This window comes from Thermobia domestica, chromosome 8 (assembly GCF_964235325.1).
Source record: "Thermobia domestica chromosome 8, izTheDome1.hap1.1, whole genome shotgun sequence".
NCBI lineage: Eukaryota > Metazoa > Arthropoda > Insecta > Zygentoma > Lepismatidae > Thermobia > Thermobia domestica.
Window position 1 is genome coordinate 291,499,548 of NC_137461.1, and position 12,795 is coordinate 291,512,342.

Consider the following 12,795-nt stretch of genomic DNA (forward strand, 5'->3'; position numbering starts at 1 on the left):
AAGAGTGGTGACCCTAATTCAGATAAAAGAAGCCCATTTCGTGTTTTCTGTTCTAAACTTAGACTTTGTAGTCATAAACAAAGTGTAATAATTCTTGTGAGATATAAAGATGATAAGTACAACCAAATACAATAAAATATTGTAAAGTTTTCAACACATTGGAGTAAATTAAAGTGGAAAAGGTGAACTTAAATATGAAATTTGAACTACTATTTGATTGATAACAATAAAGCATTTTCTATTAGATTTTATAATAGAGATATACACATTCAACATCTCTTAAAATTTTTATATTGGTATGAGTACCGGTATATAAATTGAAAAAAATATATTAATCCTAGATTACTATCATCCGTAAAATTTACAAACATCTGTCACGTCTCCTCTTTCTCTGAACCTTACACGATTCCGTCACCACAGTGCTTCCACTCGTTAGTTGTCTCTGCGACGGCATAGGAGAAGGTTGTGTACCCTACCGTTTTGTGCTCGTAAAACATACGTATCGGTAGTAATAGTGGTATAAGAAAACATGGTAGTAATTTAAGGTTAAACACTTAAATTAAGACATACATGTTGATTACTTTAAACCATCCAATGGCATATCACAATATGTTAATGATTTTTATTTATTTCCCCACAGGATCTTCATTCATCAGCATGGTATCTGTTTATTTCAACAAGCAGAGCCTTTGGATTATGGTTAGATTGTGTATGCATGATTTATATTGCATTGGTTACTCTAAGTTTCCTAGTGTTGGGCGAAGGTAAAATAAATAGAATTTATTTTAATAAAATTTTATAGAATGTGACAATGTTTATGTTTTAGAAAGTTAATTCACATTTTTGTTTAAATATTTAGGGGAATGTTTTAGAATTCAGTTAGAACTAAATGCCAGTCAGGTTAGAAACGTTAAAAAATGTGAAATTTGTCAGATAAGATTCTTAGTGAATGTAAGTTACATGGACATAAAACCTCAAACATTCACCAAAATGTTTACTTTCTCCATCCTGGTATTATTCACTGCTATATAAGACCAGATTGTATTAAATATTTTGTAATAAAATATATTGAATATTTAGCATGTAACAAATTCTAATTATCATATATTGTTTTCATGATAATTTTCTTTTAGTTTACAACATTTTGTTTATATCGAAGTCAAATTTTAAACTTACTTATATAATGATAGTTTTGAAATTATACACCGTGTTTTAAACAAAATGACCTGATTTTGAATTGTAATAATTACGGAACATAGGACATGCCGAAAAGGAAATAAGCGTTGTTTGAATGGGCGTAGCCTACAGTTTCAGAAAATCGCCGATAGATGTCAGTGAATGCGTCTTATCAGTTTGCAGTCAGTCAGAAGTAAGATGGCGTCCCCTCAACAGAAGGCGTTTTGTGTGCAGCAGTTTGCAAAAGCTGAGTCAGTGATTTCGGTCCAGCGTGCTTTTCGTCGGCGTTTTGACATTGATCCGCCCGCACCCAAAGCTATTTATCGTTGATATCGCCAATTTAAATAGACAGGATGCTTGTGCAAAGTTAAAGAGTCCAGGTCGGCCTCGTACTTCCGATGAAAATGTGGAATTTAGTTATCGCCTACATGTTGTTCGTGCTGCTACTGGTGGACACATAGAACATTTGAAATAACATAGCTAAAACGTGAAGATTTTATGAGTATTTTGCAATTTATCTCATTTTTGTAGTGTTTTTTATCAATACATACGAACTTTTAAAATCAGGTCATTCTTTTTGAAACACCCTGCATATTCTTGCTGTTTGAATCTTGACTTTTAAAAATATTTTGTAAAACGCATGGAATTAATTTTAAACTTAGAATCATATCCAGTAAGATTAAACTTTAAAATAATATCCATGTTTGTCAGTTAATTGAAAGTACTTTATTTGTAATGCAGAACGTGTTCGTAATATTTAAATTGCTTACATTTTATTATTAGTCTGATATGTATAATTACGTCCTATATCGCAGATGCGATGGGAGGTGACGTGGGTCTTGCCATAACTCAGTCAATTGGTCTCACTGGAATGTTCCAATGGGGAATGCGACAATCTGCAGAATTAGAAAATCAAATGACGTCAGTCGAAAGGGTTCTCGAATACTCAAATATTGATTCTGAACCACCTCTGGACACACCGCCAGGTATGACTTTTCATGTGGTTCTTTATATAGTAGAGTAACATCAATATGTAAAAACATTACAAGAAAAAGTTTTGTAGGTGCAGCAATATTTCCATAAGTGTGTAAACACTTTTATTTTCAGAAGTTAAAATTTCAGATGAAGATGCCTCTGGTTCGATGATAATTGATTTAAAGTTTAAATTCCTTTTCTACGCTGAGGGAATGTGAGACATGGACATACAGTGTAATGTGGAATCCGAAATACATGAGTTCACATCTGGAATAGAATACAGATATCCCCCGCCAAAGCGCTATAGTAATCGTATTACCTCGAAGGAGCTCTAAGCTGTTTCCGTGTATGCTAATGTACTTAGGTAAATTGCTATTGATCAAATAGATCATTCTCCTATTTTTGAATCTACTTTCTATGAATTGCTTAATTAAAACAAAGTGGTATTTATCTTCAAGAAAAAAGAGCGAGAGTTAATAAGGCCTATCTTTGGCGTATGATACACTCAATATATATAACTCTATGGTCTATAGAACCCGGAGGTTCAATGCCGCGTTCACAAAAGCTCTCCACTGACTTCTATCCTGACTTCTATCCTTAGCTAACTGCATCCAGTTTCTACTTTGTATTCCAATCTCTGCGAGATCCATCTTAATATTGTCCTCCCATCTGCGCCTAGGTCTTGCTAATGGTCGTTTTCCGATTGGTCTTCCATTCAAGACTTTGAAAGCGTTTCTACTTTCTTCCATTCTAGCTACATGACCCACCCATCTAAGTCTCCTAGACTTGACGATCCTAACAATGTTGGGTAAAGCGTATAAATTACGTAGTTCCTCGTTATGAAGTATATATTTGGTCTAGGAATTAATTCGTGCGGGTGGACAAGAGATGGCGCAACGAACGGAGCGTCCCACAGTTCCGTGTATCCACACATGTGTTGCAAACCCCTGTCATCGCGTATCGTTCGTAGTATAGGGCAGTGGATTAAAGCGTCAACAACACCAGTTTGTAGTTAAGTGAACATGGCGCAATTTGTGCCTGATAAAGTGTTTTTGCGGGGTGTCCTGCTGCATTACTTTAACATGCAGAAAAGTGCGACTGAAAGTCATCGTATTTTGGTGGAAGTGTATGGTGACCATGCTCTAGCTGAGCGAACGTGTCAGAAGTGGTTTGCACGGTTTAGAAGTGGTGATTTCGGCTTGGCAGACCAAGAGCGAGCTGGACAGCCAAAAACATTTCAAGACGAAGAATTGACAGCATTGCTCGAGCAGGATTCGTGTCAAACGCAGGAACAACTTGCAGCAGCATTAGGCGTTGATCAAACAACAGTCTCCAAACGCTTGAAAGCCATGGGAATGATTCAAAAGATGTCACATTGGGTTCCACATGAATTGAAAGACAGAGACGTTGAAAGACGAAAAACCATTTGCGAATTGCTGCTTCAACGACACAGCAGAAAGGGGTTTCTGCATCGAATTATTACGGGTGATGAGAAGTGGATCCATTACGAGAACCCTAAACGAAAAAAGGCCTGGGTGAAACCAGGTGAACCAGGTCCATCACAACCAAAACGAGATATTCACTGTGCAAAGGTTATGCTGTGCATATGGTGGGATATGAAAGGTGTGGTGTACTATGAGCTGCTGCAACCGGGTGAAACTATGAATGGAGAACGTTATCGACAACAATTAATGCGTTTGAAGCAAGCTCTGGCCAGAACACGACCAGAATGGGAGAACAGACATGATAAACTTATTGTTCAACATGATAACGCTCGCCCACATGTCGCAAAACCGGTCAAAACCTATTTAGAAAATGTCGGATGGGAAGTTTTACCCCACCCGCCGTATTCACCAGACGTTGCTCCATCGGACTACTACTTGTTCGATTGCATGAACAACGATTTGATTGGACAGCGGTTTACTTCTTCAGAAGATATCGAAACATGGGTCTCTGACTGGATCGCTTCCAAGGATGAGGACTTCTTTCGCCACGGAATACGTACATTGCCTGACAGATGGGCGAAAGTGGTGGCTAGCGATGGACAATATTTTTCTTAAGGTATTTATGTATTTTGTGTTTGTACTACAGCTTCAATGTGTGCGTACCAACCGCACGAATTAATTCCTAGACCAAATATATAAGGTATCTTTACAACAACTACAGGATATGTAATTTACGGTTTTATATAATTACTTGTAGAGCAGTTGTATGAATAATGCACCTTTAATTTTATTGCTTACTGTAGTTACTTATTGCTTACTGTTAGTAATAGTTACTTTCAAGAATCTACTATTCCATAGCGGAGAAAGTACAAAAAAAAAAGTTCTAAAATAGAAAGCCGCCATTTTAATGACAAAAACAACAAAAAAAAAGTTCTAAAATAGAAAGCCGCCATTTTAATGACAAAAACAGAGTTGCCAATTAAGTTTCTAGAATAATTGCGCTAGATGATTAAAAACTATATTTTTAATGATATTGTAGTAGGCTATACGGATATTATAGTATACGGTGTACTAAATATTTAACGCAAGCCTAAATTTTAATAATAATAATAATAATAATAATAATAATAATAATAATAAAGATATGGAACTATCATAAATGTGTATATAAACTTTTTCTTGGAAAATATTTTCTCTTGCTGCATTCAAAAGTTGTACAGTGGAGTCCTGCTAATCCGAACTAATTGGGATTGAACGCTGTTCGGATTAAGTGATTATTCGAATTAACTGGAATAACAGTAAAATCGCGGTTTGAAGGGGGTAAACGGGTCTATTGTGTTGTTGTTACATAACGTGTAGTATTTCAAAACACGTTTTCTGACTACAGTATATGTACTGTACTGGAAAAATGTTTAAAATGTTGGAAAAACTTGATGCCTTTATTCCATTTCAAACTTTGTGTTATTGTCGTAATGTGGCTTAAGGCCTAAATACGGGTATTAAAGAAAACCTTATTTTAAGAAAGTTTACTTTGTTTTCTACGAAAACATGCACATTTTCATCCTTTTAGCTATCAATTTCCTAAACTTGTGTATTTTCGCAAAAAAATAAATAAATAAAATAAATATAAATAAATAAAATAAAAATAAATAAATAAATAAATAAAATAAATAAAATTTTCCTCCCGGACCTGTTCGGATTAACCGGCTGTTCGGATTATCGGTACTCCACTGTATTCTATAGGGAGATGTATGTTACATATCTACGCCCCTTTCAGGTACAGATTAAAGGTGCTCATTCCGCAATGATTGTGTAAACGCAACGCAAAATTTGTGTTTCAGTTCTCGATATTAGGTATAGCAGTTATACTTGGTTATTGTATAATTTGTGTTGTGTTGACCCAAACAATCACAGAATGGGGCACAGAATGATGCAATATCACAGGCAAGTCATATATTAGTAGCGCATACCGCATAGCACTGATATTTAAAAATAGTTCAATGAACATTCGCATTGCAATCTGCTTACTCTGGCCTGGACATTTTTCCAGCATAATTTGTGTTGTTATCCTTTCTCTTTAGCAGGTAAATTTCATTATTTTCATAACATTTGCTACTCTTTTGCGTTTGTTTTGGGTTCACCCAAGCTCGGACTGTCCAGGACAGGAGAGCAGGAATCCCTGCTGGGCCTCTCTATCTCCCTTAATGAATATTGGATAGCATGGAAAGTAACATAAAACATGTCTGTTGTGTTGGAGCATAGTTACTCGTAGTTTGTTCTGTTCCAAGAGTTCGGTGGTCCCAGCATTGAATGTAGTCTTGGTGTCTTATTATTGGGCTGAAACTAACAGTATTGTAAACTCCTGTTTGGGGCCCTTTGTTTGTGTTCTAATAAGAATATATTTCAACAATATGAAGAATGGGGCCAAATGAATGCAGAAATGAGACTGACTTTAATAAAGTCCTGCTAGGTCTTCTGTTAGCCGTTTGACAAATTATTGCACCATCATAAAGAAACAAAACAGATCTCCACCCTAGGGCCCCATTACGACGCGTAAATGAAACTGACAGCTTTATGAAGAAAAGCCACCCCCATTGCAAAGGGTTTACAAGACTCTGCTAAACTTCGAATTCTTCTTCTTCATCTTCTTATTATTCTTCTACTACCGGTACTACTAATAATAATATTAATAATAAAAATGGGCCCCCAAATGAGGCTCCTACCGGGGCCCAACATCCGTCAGTCCAAGGCTGGGTTCACCTATCAAGATTGTGATTTGATTCCATTCTCCTGTTATAAACCCACAATAGCACAATGGATCTAGTGCTAGTAATCTCTGCGTGAAACTAGGCGCAGTAAGAAACCGCTGACAACTGACATATAAATATTGAGCGCAAAAACGACCACAATCCAGGACCTCGGATCTTTCTGCCTTCAACCTACAATTTAACGTTGTATTTACGTAGTTGCATCACCTTTGACACTTGTTCCTTCTACACGCAAAGTTGGATATGCAAGTAGAGTACTGGTAGTATTTGAAAATAATTTCATACCAAATAATAATTTCATAAATCAAATTTCATTAAAAATGTGACTCAGATCTTTTCTACGATCAACGATTCAAATGAAAAGATTTTATCATAGGCCAAAAATGAGTTTTATCAACCTACATCAAAGTAGAGTGCGTCTCATTAATTCCTCGAAATAAAATATTTCTGATGTTCGCCGAGGTTTGTTCTTTTCTCGGCAAGCCATTAATAACGCAGCCACACAAACACACACACACACGATGAAATTCTGTGCATCAGACCACAGAGTGTGAATTCGATGTATTTTGTTTCACAGAATCCAAATTTCAGGATGATTGACCGTGTCAGGTACTTTTTATGGGTGAAAACCTTAACGATTTTGGATAGGGAAAATACACGTAACACAGCCATACAAAAAAAAAAAAAAAAAAAACGGTTTAGCGGACACCAGGTATGGATTCAGTGGTGCCAATTTGGGGGATAAGTCGCTAAATCTAGGGGATTTAACTTCCAGTATAACGACAAAAAGTAATTTTTCCGATTAGCGACATTTTTTGGTGATTTTTGATTGATATTTTGGCGACTTTCTTACAAATTTAGCGACTTTTGTGTTGTGAACAACTTGTCCTTCTGTAATTAAGTACTATCAGTTCGAATTTCTTCAGATATATGTTTGTTTCTCTTTTGTTTATTTGAATCAGCGCAAACATTGAGCTGGGAAAGTACGTAGCATTTTGCCTCCATACTCCCGCTTTGGTTCCTGTTACCTCCTGCCTTCTAACGGAGACTATCTCCAAATCTGAAATGTTCTTTAGTTTGCAGTGCTTCCTCTTACAAGAGACATAAGTAATACATTACCCATAGCAAGCTGATTATCTGTAGAAGCGTGACTAAAAGTGAAATTATTGCTAGTTACATATTCTTCTATTACGTTTTTAGGTATACATTTCTATAATTTTTAGCGACTTTTCACCCAAGATTGGAGTCATTTCATCTCCCATTTAGCGACTTTTTATGTCAACTTGTTGGCAACACTGTATGGATTCGATGTATTTTGTTACACAGAATCCAAATTTCGAAACCCCAGGACGATTGACAGTGTCGATTTTGTTTTATGAGTGAAAAACGTCTAAACGAAATTCGCTACTAAAGTTTTTCGTCCATAAAAAGAATTGACACGGTCGATCATCTTGGGGTTTCGAAATTTGGATTCTGTGTAACAAAATACATCGAATTCATATCCTGGGGCCGATGGACATAATTCCATTTTTTTGTGTGTGTGTTTGTGTGGGTGTGTAATTAAATACTTGGAGATTAATTTTTAGTGGAACTCATTCATAAACAATGAGTGTTTATTTCATAAAATGAAAAGAGGAATACTGCTTAATACAAAGAAAATATTACACGAAAATTTGAAATACTTCAATACAACTTCAAATGTAGACATAGAGTAAAGAAGGAAGCAAGTTCGTCTCCAAAATTATAGGCTAATTACGATTCTTAACCTTAAATAACCATTTCTATATACGAGGGGCGTCCAATAAGTTATCTACCGAGATAGGAAGGGAGAGGTGGAGCATAATGACACGCATGCCAATGCCACTGTGAAGAACCCCGCTGCGTAACTTGAGGTGTCAGTCAGTCGCAGCAACGCAGTGGTCATGAGCAGTGTTTGTGTGACGCTGCGTAGCGAATGTTCGTGTGACACCGCGAAAAATGGATGGATTTGCAGAAGTTGTATCTGGTGACAGAGGACGAAACCTGGGTCCTCATTGGAATCCTAAGAGCAAGCAGGAGTTCATGCAGTGGAAACATCTGCGGGGCAACGTTTTACGTCGGACAACGAGGTCGAACAGGCTGTGTCCCAGTGGTTTGCAGACCATGACAAAGACTATTTTGTTCTCTGGGATTTCTTAGCTGCCCACAAAGTAGCGGCAGTGCATAGACCTCCATGGGGATTACATCGAAAAGCAGTGATGACCAGGTGAGCCTATCCGCATCCCTTCCTGTCTAGGTAGATAACTTATTGGACGTTCCTCTATTGCATCCATCATTGATTACACTAGTTAACAAATTTAAAATTTTTGTTTGTTACTTGAGAAAAATCACCTGATCGCTGAATTTGAATATGCACTCGGTTTCTCTCCATCACGTACAGTTTTCCCGTAACAGAGGAATTTTCGGGAAATTCCCTCAAAAATTTCCCTTTTTCAGATATTTTATTCCCCTAGCTCCTGTCCCCTTACATATAGTAACATAGAAATTATACCTAAGTATACCTTGATTTATATTTAATAAACCCTAAAAGTTTCGTAAAAATCGCTTTGTTCTTTCTAGAGAAATAAATATATTTGTATGTATACTGTGTGCACTGTTTATTGCACCTGATAGTAATGCTTTCAGATCTCCTGAGTTGGGGTAAAAACGATTTGCTTTATTACTACAAACACAGACATAAAAATGAATATTTACAATAGTCAACAACACACTTTCCCCCCTCCCGGTATCGTTTCCCCCCTCCCCCCGCGCATTTCTTTCTTTCTTGTGTTCTTGACACCTGGTGAGGGAGTTTTGTACATTTTTATATTGACGTGTGGTTTAACACTACTTCACTTTCAAAGTTGTCTTTGCTGCTAAGAGTGTTTACATGTTTGATCTTAACGGCATTATACCCAACTAAGACCAGAAGTTTAGTTTGTGATCAGTACAATGGCGTCAAGAGGACGGCGTTCGTGTGTTAACTCACCAAATAGTTTTTGTTATGTGTGTGGCCAGTTTGTAGTTAAAGGACAGTGTAGATCCATTACGCCATCGGTGAAACTAGCATATTATATATATTTCGGATGTCGTGTGGGAGATCAGGACAAAACTTGGGCACACCCAACATAATTTGTGCGTCGTGCTACGTCACTTTACTTGCATGGGCCAAAGGGAAACAGAGGTTCATGAAATTTGCTGTACCAATGGTGTGGAGAGAATCCACCAACCATCTGGATGATTGTTATTTTTGTCTCACAGTAGTTAAGGGACATTCTAAAAAAAGCAAATACACAATAAGTTATCCCAACGTTAAATCCGCAATTAGACCTATTCCGCACGGGGATGAACTTCCACTTCCCGAGCCCCCTACCAACTGGGAAGAGATATGGCCAAAAGACTCTGATGATGATCATGACCTTGATGAACCATCGACATCAACATGTACATCCAAGGATCCAACGTTCATCCCTGACTATGTTCGCGAGCCACATTTCATCCGGCAATGTGAACTTAATGACCTAGTCCGTGATTTGCACCTGACAAAACAAGAGGCGGAACTTCTGGGATCAAGGCTCCAGCAGTGGAACTTATTGGATGCAGAAACGAATATATCAGTGTACAAGAAAAGGCATGTTCAATTTTCAAGCTATTTCTCAATGCAAGATAATGTGTGCCTATGTACGGATATAAATGGGTTGATGGCGGAGCTAAGAATTCCTTACGTTCCAGAAGAATGGAGGTTATTTATCGACGCGTCAAAGGTCAGCCTTAAAGCTGTCCTTTTACATAATGGAAATAGAAAACCTTCTATACCACTTGCGCACTCAGTGAAGATTAAGGAATCCTATGACACCATGTCAACTTTGCTAAATCTTATAAATTACAAGGACCATTGTTGCCAAATATGTTGTGATCTCAAGGTAGTTGGTATTTTATTAGGACTGCAGTGCGGTTACACGAAGTACCAATGTTTTTTATGTTTATGGGATAGCCGAACTGATGACAAACATTATGAAGTGAAGGAATGGGAACCTAGAGTGAATTACGTACCTGGAGAATGCAACGTCAAATACGCTCCTTTGGTAGATCCTAATAAGATATTACTACCGCCACTTCATATCAAGTTAGGAGTTATGAAAAACTTGTCAAAGCCATGGACACATCTGGTGAAGGTTTCAAGTATTTGCGAGATAAGTTCCCTAACCTGAGTGATGCTAAGATTTCAGCGGGAGTGTTTATTGGTCCCCAAATTAGGAAATTAATGCTTGATGATAGCTTTGACAGCAAGTTAAACAGTGCTGAGCTAGCTGCCTGGACAGCATTTAAGTGTGTTGTGCGCAACTTTCTGGGCAATAACAAAGCTGAGAGTTACACAGAAATCGTACAGGACATGATACAGAAATACAAAGAGTTGGGTTGTAGGATGTCTTTAAAAATTCACTTTTTGCACTCCCACCTCAGCTTCTTTCCTGCTAACCTAGGTGCTCTCAGCGACGAACAGGGGGAAAGATTCCACCAAGATATAATGGCAATGGAGAAAAGGTACCAGGGACGATGGGATCCTTCAATGATGGGGGACTATTGTTGGGGTCTTGTTAGAGAATGCAACATTTCTTACAAAAGAAGGAAGTAGTGTACGTTTTTGTAACCCAATGGAAGTTTCATATATTGTGATAGTTTTGATTGTCTTTTCATGACCTTTTGGTACATTTGTATTATTGTTTATTGTAAATTGTCACACTTGTAAATTATATTGTATTATATTTTATATATGTGTTTGTGGTAATAAAGCAAAACGTTTTACCTCAACTTAAGAGATCTGAAAGCATTACTATAAGGTGCAATAAACAGTACACACAGTATACATACAAACATATTTATTTCTCTAGAAAGAATAAAGCGATTATTACGAAACTTGGAGGGTTTGTTAAATATGAATCAAAGTATACTTAGGTATAATTTCTATGTTAGTATATGCAAGGGGACAAGATCTTTGGGTGTAAAATAAACGAAAAGGGAAATTTTTGAGGGATTTTCCCGAAAATCCCTCTGTTACGGGAAAATCGTACGTGATGGAGAAAAACCGAGTGCATATTCGAATTCAGCGCAAAAAGTTCCTTTAAGAACAGGTATTTCCTTTTATGTAACAAAACCTTTGTTAACTAGTGTTATTAATATAAAGGCCTGCATGAGACTACATCGAAAAACAGTGATGACCAGGTGAACCTATCTGCATTCCTTCCTGTCTAGGTAGATAACTTATTGGACTCTTCTCGTACTTTTATATATATATATATATATATATATATATATATATATATATATATATAACTTTCACTGAAATATTAGTTATACGTACTAACTACAAAATGCATTTGCTTTTCTTCAGAGAAGAAACCTCCAAGTAGTTGGCCTGAAAATGGAGAAATTAAATTCTCCAGTACTTTTCTCCGATATTCTTCTGACGATCCTCCAGTGTTGAAGGGTCTTACGTTTAAGATCCGACCAAAGGAAAAGGTATATTTTTTTTATTTAGATTATTCAGAAAATTGTTTGTAGTTTTGTAATATAAAATAGAGATTCCATAACACTAACATCAAATATATTGTTTGAGCTTTTCTTAATACATTTTTGTTGAGTATTTCGTGCGTGTATTGGTGACTTTATAATATATGGAAGAACAGGCAGATAATTTTTGATATTGATTATCATCGTGAAGGAATGTAAAAGCTTCTTAGCTACAGGGTGGCCACAAAGTTCCATTACCTCTGGAAAATAAGTAACATAAACCACTAAACGTACGCAAATAACTACACGAAAAAAAAAAACTGAATGACATGAACAACAATGCTTTCGAGAAATTTTATTGAGATAGAAAACATTAAGTGTCCAAAGGATCAGTCTGTTGACCGTTATTCTCATGATAAAGGATAATAGGTCGAATGGGAGCATTCCATGTGTATACTTAAGTGAAAGCTTATTTCACAGCTTCTGTCAGTTCAGCAGTGGTATCGTAACGGCTATTTTCGCAACGATGTCCTTGATGAATCCCCATACTTTGCCGCGTTTTGGTATTGTGTTGAACATCTGAAGGAGTACCACATATGCCTCTAATATCCGATCCATGTCTACGTCTGATAATTCTTGTACGGGAGTAGGTCGATATGGGTGCAGGTCTAAGTCTTGTTTCATGTGCTTTTGCATAATTAACCGGACTATACTCAACTCCGCAGGTCGTTTATGCGTCGACTTCTGCGGCGATCTCTCCACGGATGCAGCGACGAAACAATATGTTTCTGCTCGTGTGGATGGTCTGCAATTTGTTTCCTTATCCTTCATACTCTCTGTAGCGAAGAGTTTATGTTTCCGTCGTAAAAGTGTTTGTTTCGGAGGAGGATTTCATTGAAACC

The 12,795-nt window shown here is 37.0% G+C and overlaps 1 protein-coding gene across 1 annotated transcript in view; it reads left to right on the top strand.

Annotated features, from left to right (window-relative positions):
• LOC145693713 (ATP-binding cassette sub-family C member 4-like) overlaps positions 1 to 12,795 on the top strand; it is a gene marked incomplete in the record, with an annotated part of 113,804 nt that overhangs the window by 77,094 nt on the left and 23,915 nt on the right. The window contains 3 exon segments of the mRNA XM_081769998.1: positions 641 to 764; positions 1,992 to 2,162; positions 11,775 to 11,902. Of these exon segments, the coding sequence (XP_081626124.1) occupies positions 641 to 764; positions 1,992 to 2,162; positions 11,775 to 11,902 (423 nt within the window).